The sequence below is a fragment of the Magnolia sinica genome, chromosome 16 (assembly GCF_029962835.1).
Source record: "Magnolia sinica isolate HGM2019 chromosome 16, MsV1, whole genome shotgun sequence".
NCBI classification, from domain to species: domain Eukaryota; kingdom Viridiplantae; phylum Streptophyta; class Magnoliopsida; order Magnoliales; family Magnoliaceae; genus Magnolia; species Magnolia sinica.
The window spans coordinates 54,474,191-54,492,670 of record NC_080588.1 but is presented as its reverse complement, the minus strand read 5'-3'; the positions used below and the strand labels follow the sequence as shown (position 1 = coordinate 54,492,670).

Here is an 18,480-nt window from a genome sequence, read left to right as displayed (position 1 = left end):
AAGTCCCTTGTGATGGACCCCATAGCCTGCAATACTATGTACTATCATCCCGACTTCACACTCTAGCTTGCTCATTTTATTAACACCGCATATTACATTACATCCGCGACATATGACATTTTGGGTTGCTATGTTTCTACATTTATATGGCTTAGATAATCCTGACGGTATTTGTGGACTCATTAAGATTTGTATATTACATTGCATTCTCAGTATATGATATTTGGCTTACTATGTCTCCGCATTGCATAGGTGATCTACGTTGCTTCTTCATTATATGATATTGGCTTATTATCTTTTTACATCACATAGCTTAGATAAAGCCGATGGTATTTATAGACTTACCAGCATGTTTCAACATTACTCTGATATTGTATGATTTATGGATTGCCAGTATTTTCGCTTACTTTGATATCTATATGCTTGGCACGTGCATTGCACACACTTTCACCACCCTCTAAGCTTTCTATAAGCTTATGCACGATAGATGCGTGCAGGTGGCATTAGGTTGCAGCAGCATTGAGCTTGGAGCATGCAGTGGTCTTCCGAAGCTTCGATTTTCGATATATGTATTTCCCTTTCAGCATTGTATTCAACTGTTTATATTAGTGGATATGTGATGATGATGTTGCCTTTATGATTTGGGCAAACTTGTGGTTATGCTTCTTATGAGACAAATGTAAATTGGAAAATCCTCCTTGTAAGATCCCAGGATCGAAATCTGGCGTATGGGCACTGGGAGCCGAGAATGGAGTACTATAGAGGCTGTCGGCACCGAATTAGACAATTAAAAATTTTGTGAGCCCGATTTTCAGGTTTGGGGCGTGACAATTTACTTCAGAATTACATGGACTATCTTGTAGGAGTGGAGGCTCGTTTGTCCTAACCACAACTCAACATTTGGAATGAAGAGTTGGATTGTGTTAATGAGCATATAGTTCAATTTTCCAAAGAGTTGATCTCGATAACGGTCCAAAGGAATGATCAAGAGACGTAGGTGTTTTTCAAATATAATGATACTGACACACTTCACTCACATAACACACTTGGTTCCAATGATGAGGAAGAGGTTAGTTTATTTGAACCTCAACCTAATCTAGGAACAAAAGTGAGAAAAGTGATCCCATCCCAAGTGTGTACTACACTAAATTGGAAAATGATGAGTATTGGGATGATGATCATAAATGTGCAGCTCAAGTTCTCCTGGAATTAATCTCAAGTTTGGTCCAGGTTAGTGATCAAGAAGTACACGAAGTGATCAGTCTTAATGACCTACTCCACTCATCTGACATGTCTGATTTAAATTTGGAGGATGAGCCCCTTTCAACCGACCCTTCTAACTCTTGTGAGACATGTTTAGACCATTCCCCTGAATTGAATGATGATGTGATTTGGAAGATGGACGAGTTACTCGATATGACTCTGGAAGTTGAAACTACCCAGTTGAGGCCACCATTTGAGTTGTACACCTTTGACTATTCAATCCCTTTACTGAGTAGTACAGATGAACAGAGTCTTCACATCAATTCTTCGCCTGTTGATTTTCAATCTACCTATGTAAAGGCAAGATAAGATACATCCGGCGATGATTTATTCTCACCGTGATGAAGAGTAAGAGATCATGCTTCCATTCACTTTCAAAGATGATGGAATCCTTGGGTAGATCATCACAAAATTCAATATGAAAAATGAGTCACTCTCAGCTGAATATTTCAACTCTTTAGACGATTGCTTGACACACTTTGCAGATTTAAATGTCCTGATAATACAAGACATAGTGAATGCCTTGCATGACAACACCTCGATAGTTGTTACTGATCAAGAGAACCCTTATTCTGAAACATTTCCCTCCACAGATCATGAATGTTTACTATCATAGGAGGGAGAGCTAACAATTGAACCAAAGTCTGAAACTTTAGAATGTGTCGAGACTACATCACTTTCTGAGAATTTTTTTGAATTTCATCTGTGTAGTCTTTGATTCATCATGTTATGCTAACATTGAAACTTTTTCTATCATAGGTGAATTGTATATACTTTGGACACCTCAAGAGATTAAAAAGAAACCTTATGTTGGGGTCCATAAATTTCTTTAGAAATTCATGCTACAGGGCATCCAAGCTTATTGCAAAAAGAGCTTTTGGATGATCTTGTTGAGAAACCTACTGAGAAATTTATCAAGATATTGGTCGGAGGAGGAACCTTACGGCATAATTGAGAAGCTTTTCCCTTGCTTTTCTATTTTAAGATTAGTTTATTGCTTTAATGGAATTTAGGATAGTTTGCTTTTAGCTATTTTAGGATAGTTTGCTTATCATCGGTTTGAGTCTTTTGTATTAACCCATTTTTCACACTGAGATCATTGGAAAAACCTCAAAATTTCTCCTTCAGTTATTATCTTTCCATCACTTCTCTTTTTCTTTTCATTGTCTCTTTTACATTACATGCTTATTCTTTTACATTAAGGACAATATAGATTTTTTGGTTTGGGGATAGGGGATTAGGTAACCGAATCAGTGTTTTCTTAGTTTTGAGCAAAATTTGCAAATTTTTTGAAAATTTTCAATGTTTTAAGTTGAAATCTGTTTGGGAAGCAATGAATTGTGTACTTAAGAATGCTTTGGGTATGATAAGATAGAGATTGAATTTTGAATTGTTGAAGTCTAATCATCTAAGTCATTTATCACCTAAGTACTTGCTCTCAATTGATTAAGAGGAAGTTCGAATATCATGTTAAACCACAAGACACGTTCAATTTGTCTTTTGTAGGATATAATAGAATTTTTGATTGTTAGTATGTGAATCATTGATGTATGGTGAGAATTGAGTCCGAAGAATTGTATCCACCTTAAAAGAAGAAAAGAACCAGTTAAAAAATAGGAGATCAACAAAGAGGTCATAAAAAAGAATGAAAAGGATGAAAAGACTGGAAAATAATGCAAAATAAAAAAGAATGAATAAAAACTGATTGACGATATAAAATCAAAAACTAGAAAAAGAAGGAAAAGGAGATAAGTTTGGAATCAGTACTTGAGTTTCAAACTGATCTTGAAGTGATGAGCATAGCTAACATGATGAGTTGATAGTATTCATATGGGGAGTAAATTGACTTTCACTGAGTACATTGAAAAACTTGATATACAAATTACGCTTTGATTTAGTGGATAAGGACTTATTTGATTTTGTTTATGTGATTGGATTCTAGGTTTTCGAAATCTCACTTTCGTATCTTATTTCTACCCATTCATCCTTGAGCGCACAAAAGATTATTTTTTGAAAAAGATTTCTGACATCAAGCATTGAGGTTTATTTTTCGTATACTTTGCTCAGGACAAGCAAAATGTTGGTTGGGAATTGTGTTGAGGGTCAAATATTACATATTAAACCTCATTTATTACTTGGTTTTATGAACATGATAATGCTCAATATTCTATTTTAATCATATTTATGTTGCAAGGTGAATTTAAGAGCTTGGATTGAAAAGAATGCTAAAAGCATGAATTTAACGTTCAAGAATTACCAAAGCCAAAGATAGATCTTAAAAGACCAAGAATGAAGAATTTACATGCTAAAGATCTAAGAAAACCAAGTCAAGAATGAAGAGATTCGAAGTTTTGAAGTGAATTTCTGTGATCCTCGACTAGTCCTGGCCCTGCTCGACCAGTCGAGGATTCGTCGACTCGAACTCCAGCGATAAAATCCTCTAAAATCAGGTTATCCTTGACCATTCGAAGGAAACCCTCGACCAGTCGAGGGTTGTCCTCGACCAATCTGAGGTTACGCAGACAGCACATGAATTGCGGAAATTTGAAGCGATTTCTGGATTTTTCTAACTCGGTGCGAAAGTTGGAGTTGCAAAACTATAAATAGGAGTCCTTATGATGTTCCTAGGCATCTTCTAAGGTTTGAGGAGTGGAGCAAAAGGGTGGAGTCGCCATCCGGGAGTTTTTCTTTTTCTTCCTTAGTTGATCCTTTTGTTTTGTTAAGAGTTCTTAGTTCAATCATGTCTATGGTTGGTTAAACATCATAGCTAGGGCTAAGAGGTGAAGCTTGTAGCGTGATTGGGATGTTTTCTTTGTTTTGATTCATGTTTTGTTGAACTCTCTTAGATTCTAGTTTGATTATGAAGGAATATTTTTAGTTTTTAATGGTTTGTTGTGACAAATTACAATAGATCTGCGATAGCTTGAGATATCGTCTTTTCTTGAATTGAGATTATGAAATTAGGAAATCTTGTTGTTCACCATCTTTCCTTGGGCATGGTAGGATGATGGAATCCTTCCTAACCTTCACAATTCTCTTATGATTGGTTGTGGGATTGGTAAATCCTGTTGTTTTTCTTATCTCCTAGGCATGGTTAGGTGATGGAATCACTTCCAAATCCTCACAACTCTCCTCCATTGATGATTAAATCCATGAGAAGTTCAGAGATCTAACAAATCTCTTCTTACCAATTGGATAGGATAGGACTCTGATTCTAGTTGTGTCCTTGAATCATACAAGGTAGCTTCCCAATTGCTACAAGTGGATCCTTGGAAACCCTAGTTACCACCTTTAAATTTATTAATTTTTAATTAATCTATTCACAATTACTCTCTCAAGATATTTAGAATTAGGTTTACATCTTCTTCTAGTTCTATTTCTAATTACTTTAAGAATTACTCACGAGTTTAGTCCCTGTGGATTCGACCTCGGTCTCATTGAGATTATTACTACATCGCGACCCTACACTTGGGGTTGTGAATAATAAAGGCTTCTCGGATGTGTGTATCTTAGTTTATAGGAAACTAGATCTATCACTAGACCTATCACCATACTAGCGATCCCTCAGCAATGCTGGTTATAGGAATAACAAGAATCTTATGGCAGAGGAGCAGGAAAATGCTACCTCTTCTAGTCACCCGATTCAGGAGCCTCTCTACCCTAATGCTAGGGAAAATCCTCAACAATTGGGTGGTAGAAGCTCCCCTCTGGGTGCAAATATCCTTCGATGCTCCCCCGGCATTTATGCAGTCAGATTGGTGAGGGCAGCCTCTTTTTCCAGGGTCAGTCCGAAGGACCAAGGGATGGGAAATGATGTTTTATTTAAACCAACCTGATTTAAATTGATTTTAAACTCACAAGTATACGAATCGGATGTAAACATGATACGTATTATGAGATTGTTCCCACGAGGACTGGTTGTCACAATTCGAATTTTATGATTCTTCTTAACTAATCCAACAAATAGTTTAGCTAGTTATGAAGTAAAATAACAAAAATCAATAAAAAATAACTGAGAACAAGAAGGAAAATTCACTCGAGGAGAACATTAGAACTTTTGAATCCACCCCTAATTATCCTAACCCTTGTTTTACTTGTTGATTCACCCTCATTCAGATTGATATAAATTTAATAAATAAAGCACAATCTGTGTCCTTGTTCAGGCACACAGGATGTATAATTCCCTTGAAGCACTAGTGATTTTTTCCTTAGCATCAATTGTCCCTAATGCATGCACATCAATTGTCATGTATATACAAACATTAAAAATCAATCAAACCACTTAAATCCACATCCACCATCTACTATCTTGATTATGAATCACAGAAGATGAAATTGGAAAAAAATCTTAAGGATCACATCTTGCCATCCATGTTTCGGCATTAATAGATGTAAATTCCTATTTCTTTCTCTATAGGAAAACTTGTTCATGGTCAGACACAAGCACACCCAGAATAAGATTCCAATCAACATCCACTTCTAGACTTTGGGTAAGCTCATAGATTGGAGAGGTATAGAGTTTTCATTTAATCATATTAGAGAAAGAAATAAATCAATCAATTTCAGATGAAATCAACGATCAACAAGAATCATTCAAATTAGGGGCTTCATCTCAGCCCTAGCTAAGAAATTAAAAATTCATGGGATGTAACATAGATTCAAATGGAAAGAAGAAAAATATAATTGATAAGAAACACATCCCTTACACAACCCTCTAATCTTTTAGCTTCAAACCTCTGATTTTTTTCAATCCGTGTGATGAATTTGTTAACCCCAACACTGTTAAAAGAAATCTCTTTTGGAGTAATCTGTTTTGGAGTAATTTCTTCTCGAGCAATCTCCCCCCTAGAGGAGATGATTTCACACGGCTTTATAGCTGTTTTAGTAGTCCAAAACTCTCAACGACAGCTTCCTCTTTCATCCATTCGCAGCAACAATGGAAACTCGTTACTATTTCTTCTCCGGTTGAAAACCCAAAACAACAACTCCTCTCTCTTGTTTCTTTTTTTTTTATTATTATTTTACATGCGATCGAATATAGGTAGTCGCCTCTTTCTTTCTTTCTTTTTTTTTTCTTTCCAGCAGCCAACGCACATGATGTGCCCTTTTCTTTTCTTATATATATATATTTTTTTTTTCTTTTCTTTTAAAATATATTATAGTGATTCACAATCTGAACTATTTGCCATATTTTAGGCATATTATTTGCCTAAATGGACCGTTGGCATAAGCAATGGATGACTAGAACTCTAAAAAAATCATTCAAACATCCGTTGATTAGATTCTTATAGTCTGGCGTATTGGCATATCATATTCCAACCAAATTTGGACCCAAGCCCTAATTTCATGTGCTCTTTAAGGTGAACGGATCAGATGGCCCAAATTGGATCCCTAATTTCAATCCAAAATTTCAAGGAATCAGGATGACATAAGCACACATTCAACCTACTCATGAGTTTGTTATTTTTTTTTTTTACAATAATTGCTAGTTTTCATTTTTCAATTGTAACTTCTTTCACTGTCATCAGATTGAAGTGAAACTTGACACCTTAGCATTTTTCGATGCACTCTTCAAACTGGTAAAAAAATCAGCTCAAGATATCGCTCCATGAAAAAGTCGATATTTTAATGTTGGTGTACGTAGCGTTTATGCTCTCTCGCTGTACTTTGGCCCACACACATTGTTGTCATTCAATCTGGACCATCTGGCATACTCATGATACTATTTTAATGGTACAGTCACAGTATCATCCCAAGATTTCATGTTTAACATACGTGTGGCCCCCTGGATTTCCAAATAATTGCAATTTGATATATCCATTCATTTTCTTCACCTAATGAAATTCCATGACCTACCTTGGATGATTTCCTAAGGGTTGGACAACTTCACGGCTCATCTGGACTATAAATCTGGGAGAGGTACATCTTTCGTATCTGTTCCGTTTTTCACATCATCTTCCATATCTGTAAGTATCATCACAATCACAAAATCAGATGGAATCAGGTTAAAATAAGATACTAAAAGGCATAATTTTAAGAGTACAACTGTCAATATTTCATGTATATCAATACCTACAAACTTACATTTTGCTAGTCCTTAAGAAAAACTGAAATAACAAAAATACAATCCTACCCATGCCACTTTCACAGGTGCTCTCCATTGCATTTAGCATCTACAACAAGCCTTTAAACCCCTAGGTTGCCCCTAGTGGACGAGTTGTAGTCTCGTGAGGGTTTGCAGCAATGTTATCCACAAACATTGAACCAAAAATTGAAAATGAGAATTGAATCATAACTTCCTATCTTTCAAGGCCATGAGACTTCATTACCAACAATGTGCATAGTCCTATGGAAATTACATTCAACCACTCTTTTCTTTTTCAGCTATCTCAGAAAAATTATTAACAAAAAAATCTTATACATTATCCAATTGGTAGAAACATCCTACTCATGTTCATGCTCAGAGTGTTGTGTGTCTATAGCCAATATCAACATAACTTACAATGTTTGAAATATGCATAACTCAATTCCCCATCCAAAAATGTGCTTTAACTTCAAATCTCACCAAGTATATTCATTCGTAATAAAGTCACTCAGATGTTGGCTAAATTGTCTCTCATTCAAATGTGAGTGGAATAAACGAAGCAAATATCTCACATACGGCATTCGAAAGATGATCGGATAAAACAAATTAAAATTTTAATCTCATGAAAGGAATATCAAATACTTAAGAATGTTGAATCATACACCATAGTCTCTTCTTCCATATTCTCCACATTATAACCACACTACATCTTAAGATCAAGTAGGACTTTTATATAGGTTGTAACGAGGTTTAGGAAAGGATTGCCAAAGAAAGGTAAGTTAAGAATCAAAATATTTATAAACCCATGCTTTGAGACAGAAATTGATATGATTACCATTCCCGACTACCAATATTCTTCTCTTTTTGTTGTTATTTTTTTTTTTTTTTTAAACTCTTTTCTTGACAAACCTCAGTAATTTTTTTTCTTTTCACTCTTTTTTTTTTTCAATATCGTTGTCTCTTTTTTTCTTCTCTCTTTTTAATTCACCTTTTCAACATATTTTCTTTGCCACTCAACATAATCATTCTTTGCATTTTACTATGAAAAGCATGGTAAAATTTGTCATAGAAGGTTATAGTTAATGTGGTTAACAAAGAAAGGTTATAAAGGCTCAAAAAGGTTGCTACAGAGATATCATTTAGTAAGAGGACATTGTTGAAAGGCTCAAACTTTCCAAAAATGGCCTCTCTCATTTCCTAGATTTCACATGGTTAATCTCATGTTTTAAATAGATCTAGAAAAAATTCAGGTGTAATAATCCAATTTCAAAATGTCATTCTTAGAATTTTGACCAAAACAAAGAATAATGAGATCACAATGAAATTAATGCTGGATTCAAAGAAGTAACAATACAATTTATAAGATGGGTGGAAACAAGATTCCTTACTCCATATTATAACTAGTAGGAAAGTACATATAACTAAATAATTACAAATGTCGCATGAGAAGTATAATACAAAATCCTATAAAAATGAATTACAGCAATATGGTTTTAATCATCCATTAGTGATTATCAATATCAACTAGGCATAAGAGGGAGTGAAATTAGAATTTACACTACTCTAAATGTCTCTACTCTTTAGGCTTAAACCAACATGGAATTTAATGAAATGAAAGAAGCAATGTACGATATTCCTCACATTGAATGAATGTTCCTCTTGATTTGAACATTCCTATAAGGTGAGTTTATGAATTCCTAAATCAAAGCACTGAGAATCAAATGCTACCACTACACCAAAATCGTTTAACTAGAACGGTGACGATGTTGGTTCAGAAACGGCTTCAGGCCGTTTTTGATTTGAAACGGTATTCCACCGTACTCGAGCCGTTTCTGATTTGAAACAGTATTCCACGGTATATGTATTATTTCCACTGTTTTATTGGTGTTTCCCAGTTGAGTGTTGGATCTTCTTATTTGTTATTCTTATGTTTTAGTGTTTTATTTTGAAACAGATGAACGGAAGGGATTCGATTAATAACCTCTGAGTGGACCCCACAAGGCTTAAGAGGCACATTGGTTTATATCTTCCGCAGACTACCGATTCATTTTAAGTCCTTTCTTACGCCAAAAGCTCCCGAACCCTACTTCGCATCCATTCCCGTCTCCCTCTCCCTCTTTGCTCCCCTTTTCTTCGATCTCGTCTCGCGTCTCTCTCTCTCTCTCTCTCTCTCTCTCTCTCTCTCTCAAATGGAGATCGGCGTCGGCCAGATCTGAACCATTTTCACTCTCTCCCTCTCAGGTTTAATGGCGGTCGAATGTCTGTGAGTGTGGAAGAACCCAATCAATCCCTGCCATTTCTAATCTTCTTGGATCGAGATCTCTTCCAATCTCAATGGCTTCCGCGTTTGCTCTGCCTCCTCCTTCATATGCTCTCGAGAAAATCGAAGGTATACTCTCTTGATCTCTCTCCCTTCATCTCTGTCTCTCTCACTTCCCCTTTCGATTATCAAAATTTGGGCAGCAACCATCGCGGAGGCAGCCATATCCACCGTGTCCATGGCCGATGACATCTGCATGTTAGTTGTTTGAAGAAATGCATCAACCAATAACGTGTACCACTGTTGTACATTTAATATCTCTGTTTCTTTCATATTTTTTTAGCCCATGAGTGGACTAGCCTGATATATGGGAGGGGAACAATCAACATTGATCCACCTCATTAGAGGCAGTGATCCAACACATACTACTTTAGACCATGTGTTTGTGCGGATAGGGCATACCTCCTTTGTTTATTCACTTCGATGAATGTAACTAAGAAATACAGATGGGAACATTACAGGTACGAATTCCAAATGCAGTATGGATTGATTGGATGGTCAGTGGGAGCGATAGTGGGTTATGCACAGACTGCAAAGATCGGCCGTATTATTTTTTATTATCTCTTGTCGTGTTAACTTTGAAGGTAAATCTTAGTGCTGCTAATTTTTTATTATTTTTTTTAAATTTACTTTTCTAACAACTAGTGCTACAGATGTCATTCATTTCCTTGAAGCCAAAATAGTAAGATGTCATGAGTTCAAACGCGTGAGGCTGGCTGTGTGGAGTCATCTAACCCGTCCATTAGATGCGTCAAGTTATATTTCTTTATCCTGTAATCCAGCTTTACTTAGCTGGGTAACACCAAAGGAAAGTCAACGTTGGAAGGGTGAATGCCTATCGTAGAAACTTTCAAATGGAACATGGACGCGGATTGCCTGTGCTGCGGCCACAGAGATATTCCTATGCCCCGTGCTGTCCTAAGCTGTGGTCCCTAGAGATTCCCGTGTCAAATCTACTCCTGATAAAAAAATTTCTGTTACTACCCACAAAATTTTCAATGTTGGGCGTTCAATCCAAGCTTTTTCATGTGTATGGCCCACATGAGTTTTGGACCTGCCTGATTTTTATCATCCTGTCCTATTTTGGTTGTGCAAAACTGATGTATGGAGTGGATTTGTCACGGGCCGACACAACTTCGGACAATGGGACCTGAATGTAGGTGTAGCAGGTATATATTTTGAATGTTTTAAATTCTTGCTATGAAAATCTACTACTAGCTTCTCCATGTGCCATAAATGAATAGTGAAACCTGAATCTCTCATGTGCCATAAATTGTTTTGAGGATTTTTGCATGTAAGGTGTATGTTGTTATGCTTATGAGAAGGGCCTATGCATTTGATAATTACATGGGTGGAGAAAAAGGTGGCATCGGTAGAGATCAAATGGGAAATATCTGTGGCAGGATCTGTAACACAGTGGCTGAAGTGCAGGTGATTTAGGATGGTCTTAAGTTTTGCATTTATTTGGGCCTAAGAAATATCCCATGGTGGAATCAGATGGTGCACTGCACTCAAATGGACAGCGGCGGGTGCATGTCTCCAATGCTGTAGTTGTAACTTGTGTAGATGTTACCAATCTAGCTCAAAACTTCTTATGTGAACCTAACGACCATAGGTTAAATAGGACAAGGCAGGCTTGATTCTCTAACAGAACAGGGAAATAAGCATGCTTAGTTATGTGCTGCACATTACTTGATATCCCATGCTTGCTTAAGAACTGCAGCCATGTGCCTCAAATATCAGGGAAAAACACTTTTATGAATTGTGTCTTGCCCATCAAAATGCAGACTTAACGATCAGATGGAATTGCATTTGTTTTAATTGTCTTCAACAGTTCTCCTGAAGTAGCGCGAGATTATTACTTTTTATGAATCTTCTCTCGTGATGTTCTTCTAAAAAAATGCTCAAGCATTGGACCGTCTTTCTTCTTCTCAGTGAAATACACTGGCAAACTTGAAGATGGAACAGTTTTTGAGAGGAAAGGAATTGATGAAGAGCCTCTAGAGTTCATGTGTTTTGTAGGTATGACTTATGAGCGCACCTATTCTTGTAGTTTATGATCACATTTTCTACTACCATCATCATAGGAATTCTCATGGTAGCTTGATGGAAATTCAGCCACCAACTGCCCGCATGACATCAACCTCCTCCTTTAGCCTGGCTTGAGAACATCTAGTGCAATTGCTACCAGGCAGGGTTCACTACAAAAGTTTGAGCAGTAACAGTAGCAGTAGCACAAACAACTCCACCAGAGATTTCCAAGTAAAGCCCTTCTCTACATGTGCTAGTGCTAGTGCTAAAAGCCCTTCTCTACATGTGCTAGTGCTAAAAGCCCTTCTCTACATGCGCTAGTGCTAGTGCTAGTGCTAATTCATCTTAATTCTATTTATTAATATTCTATTGATTTGTTCCATTTTTCTTTTCTTATTTTTTATGTAATCTGGTTTTACTGGATATTTTTCTTTAATTTATATGGAAGTAATATGGGATGTTTCCACAGGTTAGGATTTTTAATATGCCAATATTTTTTGCAGATTCTGGAGCCATGCCAAAGTAATCTTGCTTATCAGCCCAATATGCTGAAGGTTTGTTACTCTAGTCGTAGGCAGATCTGATAAATCTAGGAGAATACGACACCTGGTATTGTTTGCTTCCCTTATAATAGGACACCTAGTCATAGGCGAGAATTGCCATTCTCCATATACGATTATTATAACACTGATCAGTTGATATTTTTATGGAATGATTTTTGTTTTCTTTGCCACGCTTGTGCAGAAGAAAGCATGGTCAAGTCGTGAAAAGAATATCTCAGAGGCTATTCATGGGGTTGGAAGAAAAGGTACGGCAGCAGTGCCAAGGAAGCCTCTATATCCAAGTATTGGTGGTAGGGGTGCTGCTTCTGGTAATATTGATCAGAGAGCAAAAGGACATCTAGACGGAATGGAGAGCTGTGGGATGGCCACTATGTCTGATGAAACTCGAGAAGCTCTTCCTAAGGCACTTCTGGAACTTTTTCATGTTCATAAAGTTTGCAGGTGATGCTTATACTTCTTTCTATTTTCACTTATTTGATCTCCTTCAGCAGCTAGAGCATATTTTCAGTTTCGGTACTTACAAGCTGATAAGCAGTCAATCAACCTGTCATTCCTATGGATTTTATTTGTGCATCTGTTTGTGTTCCATATTTTACATATTATATGGGGAACCTATTTGTAAACCACCAACTCATTTAAAGAAAAGACAGGTAAACCTTGTCTCAACTTTTGACAATTAATTGGAATGGAATGGAACAGGTCTGTATATCTTTTAGCAACACTGGCAGAAGCTGGATTCCTTATTGGATTGGAATGGAATAGGTCCGTATATACATTTTTTTCCATCATGAAGGGCTTGTCTTGTGTAAGATTTTTAGTTATCAATAGAAAAAGGAAAATCTTTTAGTTCTGTATTGCATTATTCTTCTGATATTGATAATTGGTAGAAGTATTTTGTGAAATGCTGCGACAATCGATGAAAATGCAGACCTTTCCGAGACTAAGAAACTTCCATCATGATCAACATTTTCTTTTATAGCAATTTTGGCAAGTTGATTCTGTTATAATGTTATTCTGTGAGAGATTGCAAACCTACCTATATATGTATATGAGGAACTGTTTTTGTTTACATATATGAAGAATCATGTGAGGACTTCATACAAATTTGGAACTTTGTTTAACCTGGGGACAATATTCTAAAAAGAAATTTACTATGGTTTCCTAAAATAGGTGGAAAGCATCTACCAGTAGATTCATTCTTGAGAAGATACGTTTACTTAATGAACAAATGGGAAATAAACAAATACGTTTTCTATTTCTGACATTAATCATATGTTAATCTGAAATTAGGAGAGTATGAAGAGTTGGAAGAAGTCCCATGTTTTTACCCTCAGGGGTACCATGGAGTTAATAAAGAAGGAAGACCTGTCTACATTGACAGGCTTGGTAAAGCTGAACCAAACAAGCTTATGCACATTACTACAGCAGATCACTACTTAAGGTATCATGTACAGGAGTATGAGATTCTCTTCCTGCTAACTTTTCCTGTTCAAACTATATATTCCAGACTGGAGTGTTGATAGAATAATCAAATATATGCAATCTGAAGCAGACAGAGCAGGTATTTTATTTAATTTATGATTTTTATTTCAGAATGATGAAAATGCTCTCAGCTATACCGTAATAGTGTATAGGCTTCTGAAAGTGCATCAGGAGGAGACATTTTATCTCTTTCGTCCATAGAGTTCATGCATGCTTGTATTAACTTTAGGCAGAGCCACATGCAGCAGGAAGCTGGAAGTTTGAAGAAAGATGATGTGTCAAAGAATACCAACTCACAAAAGCCATAGATTGTTGAGGTGCCAGTCTTTACTGTATTGATTTTCTCTCTATTTTGTTGTTTTCTTGCAGCATAAATTTGTGGAATGTGGAGTCACACAATAAAAACATAGTTGGGGATTCACACCTGAAACTTCCAAAAGGTAGTTATTTTTGTCAAAGGATTGTGAATCTTGAGATTCCCTTGGTGGCTGGAAGAGGAAGAGGATGTACTAAGGACATTTCATCAGCACAGGGCCTCCAATAGATGATATAGACAAATTAAGTTGTTGAGAATCCATACTCTTCATTGACATGGGATGTTGTCCCTACTGTTTTCTATGGTGTGGTTTATTTGAGCTTGGATTTGCTTCATTTTTTAGGTAGTATCTCAAAATGAGCTGAACTATCTATTGGTGTGATATTTGTAAGTTACTTGTGATGTTTCTTATAACTTGAAAATTTTCTTTTCATCTTCTTTCAGTTCATCCAGAGACTTGGAACCCAATGTGGTCTGTGGCAAGGTAAGGTGAAACTAAGTTTCAGTTATGTTGCTGGAATGCTGTTTGTTTGGATTTTGGTAATTGGTTTAACTGCTTTCACATGCTGACATGTTTAAGTTGTGGATGTGCAGCATACTTGCAGGCCTTCTGTCGTTCATGGTAAGTTCATCAATCTTCTTCTCTTTTATCCTTTTTTTTTTTCATGGTTCATTCTGGAAGCCCCTGTTGCTGTTAGCAAACACAAGTGGAAGGAGAAATGCACCAAGTTTCATCATTCAAAGGGAAGGAGAAATGGTAATATGAATTTCATTAGTTTGTATAATAATGATGTTTTTTTTTTTTTCTGAATCATGTCTAATAGCCTCACAAAATTTTTTATGAACACTAAATTCATAACATTGATCCCAAGAAGAACAAGAGGAAAGAAAATTGCTATTAAATCCTGCAACAATTGAGAATTCCATTTGATCCCTATTACTTTTATACTTTGTGGAGTCCATTACTTTAAAGTGAATGTAACAAATTTCTTTTCGCCTGTTTTTGTTAAAGTATGTGTTCTTAGTTCTTTATCTTGTCTGGAGATTGTTATGACTGTTACTGACAATATCTGTTCTGGTAGCTGAAAATTGGCCTTCTTTATGGAGAGTTCAATTCCAGCTCAAGTAATAGGTTTCTTCAACCTGCATATGATGTGCAACATTTATTGCTACCTCAGAGTAGACTGCCTTAGAAATGCCGTTGCTACTCGTTCTAGCCACTTACGTGAGCTTACAAATGATTAGTTTGATTCAAATTGGGAAATTGCAAATCAGTACTACAAAAGCATGGCAATGGTGCAGCAGCTACATCAGATTCATCTGAATTTCCACAAAGATTTGGATATAGAACAAGTAAGCTTTTGGCATTGCAGATCGCTGGATATAGGCCAACTGATCAGCTTCTTTCCTCAACCATCTGATTATAATACTGTGGGATCAGCGATTTGTTGCTTATGGCTGTGCTGAGCACCTGAAGAAATTGAAGAAACATGCATCTTCATTAAAAGAATTAGGTATTGATACTCAAAACGGTTGTACCTCAGGTTTTTCATAGCATACTACTAGACCAAGTAGGTATCATTTACCGTCTTTCTTTTTCAGACTAAGGCAGTGAAACAAGTGTTCTGGCACATAAATGTATGTGGCTACAAAAGGTACACTTTTGCCTTGAAATTTCTTGGCAAATTTGGGACTTTTGTATTGTGTTGTACCATTCAAATTTGAGATGCTGATGGTTTTGTTGTTCTTACTACTTTTGCAGCAACTATTTGACAGCTTGTGCTCTCTGTCAAAGGACACATCCTTGCTGCCGAAGACAGTTGAAAAATACTCATTTAAATACTTGCAACAGTGTGAAGGCCGAAGTCAACAAAATCAACTTTTCTAACAATTTTGGGGCCTGTTGGATTATAGAAGCCTGGAAATGAAATGTTGAATTGGAATTGAAATTAAAATGTGTACTAGAAAAGAAGGAAAAGATTATTATGTGTGTGAATCATTCTATTGTCTTCTTTTATTTGTGTAATTATCTAGCATATAATACAAGTAGATTACATTCCCCACTCTCTCTCTCATACAATGAACAAAGGGGTTTTAAATTGTTCTTAAAATTCCGTCCTAAAATCTGACCATTGGCAACATTAATAGGCGTTCAAAAACGTTTCCAAGTTTGTGCCCGAAATGTGACCGTTGGCACCAGAACGGTTTAAAACCGTTGCTAAAATTCCGTTTCTAAAAATTGATACGGTACCCAAAACGGTTCTGAACCGTTCCTGTTTTTCTGCGACGCCTCATTCAGGAACGGTTTCAAACCGTTCCTGAAGCATTTAGGAACGGTTTTAGACCGTTCCTAAATGACGATTTTGGTGATCTAGTTCATGTATGGACTATGGGTGATTTGAGATTGCCTTCACTTGATTTGAAATTGATTGAAGGGAAGTATCCTTCAAGGAGAACAGTTGCAAATAACACCTAAATAAGACATTACAAGATTCCAATGAGTTATTATTGAGTCGACTTGGTTGGGATTCTCAACTAACAAACTAGTTGAGTATAGGTTTTAGGTAGTTTACTTGTTGCAGGAATAGATTACTGATCCACTAGGTCTGATGCTTCCCAAATCATCCCCAGATGACTCTGGCATCAGTGATTAGTGTGACTCAGTTGGGCAACTGGACGAGTCAACTCACCACCAAGTTGAGGGGATTTTAAAACTAGATAGTAGACTCTAGTTTCATACCTGAATAGAGATTGCTTTCCTTGACTGTCATAGAGGATGATTACTTCCCAACGTAGCCAGTTAGAGGTGTTTCCGAAGGCATCATCACAATGTGTTAACACTGAGTTAACTCGCTACCGAGTGGAGTGTGGCGTTACTTTTAAACTGTTGGGATAGATTTCGATTACCGGACTATTCTCTAGATCCGATTCGAGTCAGGGTTCTCCCTGAAACGTAGATAAATTACCAACTCACCAATGACTTGACCCAGAACTCAGTTTGGGTAGAGACTTGTTACCTGGGATGCGAATCAGATGGGTGTTTTCGTCAAATCCTGCTGATTCATGGCTGATACGAGTCAATTGAGGATGGTTTGTCATGAAGAGGCAGTTGTGACTCACAATGCGTCTGGTCGGTTTTCTAGAAGGTTGGGTTGTCGTGGAAATGCCGATTCTGTTACTGTGCAGAATCAGATTTCGGTATGAACTAACTGTCCTGGTTGATTTCGTTCTCTCTCTCTCTCTCTCTCTCTCTCTCTCTCTCTCTCTCCCTTTTCTGGTTCGAATTTGCCACAGACTTGCTTACTGGGTGGCTGAGTCGAGTTGCTGCAGAGGTATGCAACTCACTCCAGCGGCCGACTCCCTCTCTCTTTCTCTTTCTATCCTCCCTTGGAAGTCACCCTAATATCCGACTATTTATAGCCATTCCTTTTTTAGAGTTTTTTACTACTAATCCCAAGGATTAGCGCACTGTTAGCAAAGGAAATGCTGAGAAAACCGACCGTGAAGGTCCTCTTGTTTAACTAAACGTTTGCATGGGCCAAAACTGTCATTCTACAAACATTTCTAGCAGGGTGGGCCATGCATTGAGCAGTTTAGATCAGTGTTAGGATCATTATTACAGAAGGTGGGTTCCATGACTGATTTGGAGAAGATGATAAGCCGATCATGACATTTTTGCATGGGTCAGTTGATCTTAAGATCTGATGAGTTTAAACGGTCAAGATGCTGCCCAAGAGGCTCGTGGGTCCCATTCTACAGTCCGTTAAATACACATCCTTTCAAAACGGAGATAACTCACGCTGTAGTGAATTTCTCATCAAAATCTCGGTTTGCTACGAGAATTTTGAGTCGCCATAAATCCTACATCCCAGATCACTCGTAGGAGGCTTCTAGAAGGTGGGGAAATGACTAGGATTTATTATTTCTTAAAAAGGAAAGATTCCCTCCTCCTTTCGATGGATAGGGAGTTATTTCTAGAAATGGTACGCGTGATGTGGACTATGGCCGATAGCGTGGATAAGCTCCGAGTGTTTGGGGCAAACAAAACTGCCAGTGAGGAGTTGTTGATGTGGAACAATTGATGAGAATCACTGCATCTAGCGAGGGAGTCGGCATTGCTTGACTGGGTGGACGATCGTGAATGTGAGCGTGTACCACCACGTGTCTAACGAACGTGGTTATGGTCGGTGGGCCCCATTGATCATGATGAATGGTTCGAATCTTCAATTTCATTCGCGATGGTGGGCCACCAAAGCCGTCAGCGAGTTGCTGCTCGTTCAAATGCCCTTCGGGTGGGAAAAGTGAGAGATTTCTCTTTTTCGGGGAGTGATCGGGTCAGCCCTTGTTGGTCGGGCTCCCTGGTCTAGTGCACAGTGAGTGCATGCACTCCATGTGCACATGCATCAAAGGTGGGGCCCAT

General features: G+C 37.3%; 1 protein-coding gene across 30 annotated transcripts; it reads left to right on the top strand.

Annotated features, from left to right (window-relative positions):
- Positions 1–11,354: 11,354 nt before the first annotated feature.
- On the top strand, positions 11,355–16,343 carry LOC131229520 (phosphatidylinositol/phosphatidylcholine transfer protein SFH3-like). 30 transcript variants are annotated; one of them, XM_058225504.1, is made up of 10 exons: positions 11,355–11,690; positions 12,203–12,253; positions 12,444–12,703; positions 13,553–13,703; positions 14,114–14,184; positions 14,505–14,544; positions 14,655–14,682; positions 15,502–15,574; positions 15,663–15,715; positions 15,823–15,881. In XM_058225504.1, the coding sequence occupies exons 3-9, from the start codon at positions 12,640–12,642 to the stop codon at positions 15,665–15,667; spliced, it is 432 nt and encodes a 143-aa protein (XP_058081487.1). In that variant the 5' UTR covers positions 11,355–11,690; positions 12,203–12,253; positions 12,444–12,639; the 3' UTR covers positions 15,668–15,715; positions 15,823–15,881. The 30 variants fall into 30 exon arrangements, 10 of the variants coding, with proteins under 10 accessions (XP_058081487.1, XP_058081482.1, XP_058081490.1 ...); XR_009163390.1 differs by lacking the exon at positions 15,823–15,881 and having other exon boundaries at positions 13,556–13,703; positions 14,655–14,817; positions 15,143–15,574; positions 15,663–15,816; XR_009163394.1 differs by lacking the exon at positions 15,823–15,881 and having other exon boundaries at positions 15,434–15,574; positions 15,663–15,816.
- The last annotated feature ends 2,137 nt before the right edge of the window (positions 16,344–18,480 follow it).

Excerpts from the sequence above, each read along its gene's own strand:
- LOC131229520 (XM_058225497.1), top strand. The coding sequence starts at position 12,152 with ATGGGATGTTTCCACAGGTTAGGATTTTTAATATGCCAATATTTTTTG. Across the intron at positions 12,254-12,443 it reads ATCAGCCCAATATGCTGAAG|AAGAAAGCATGGTCAAGTCG; the intron begins GTTTGTTACTCT and ends ACGCTTGTGCAG. Across the intron at positions 15,716-15,822 it reads AATGTATGTGGCTACAAAAG|CAACTATTTGACAGCTTGTG; the intron begins GTACACTTTTGC and ends CTACTTTTGCAG.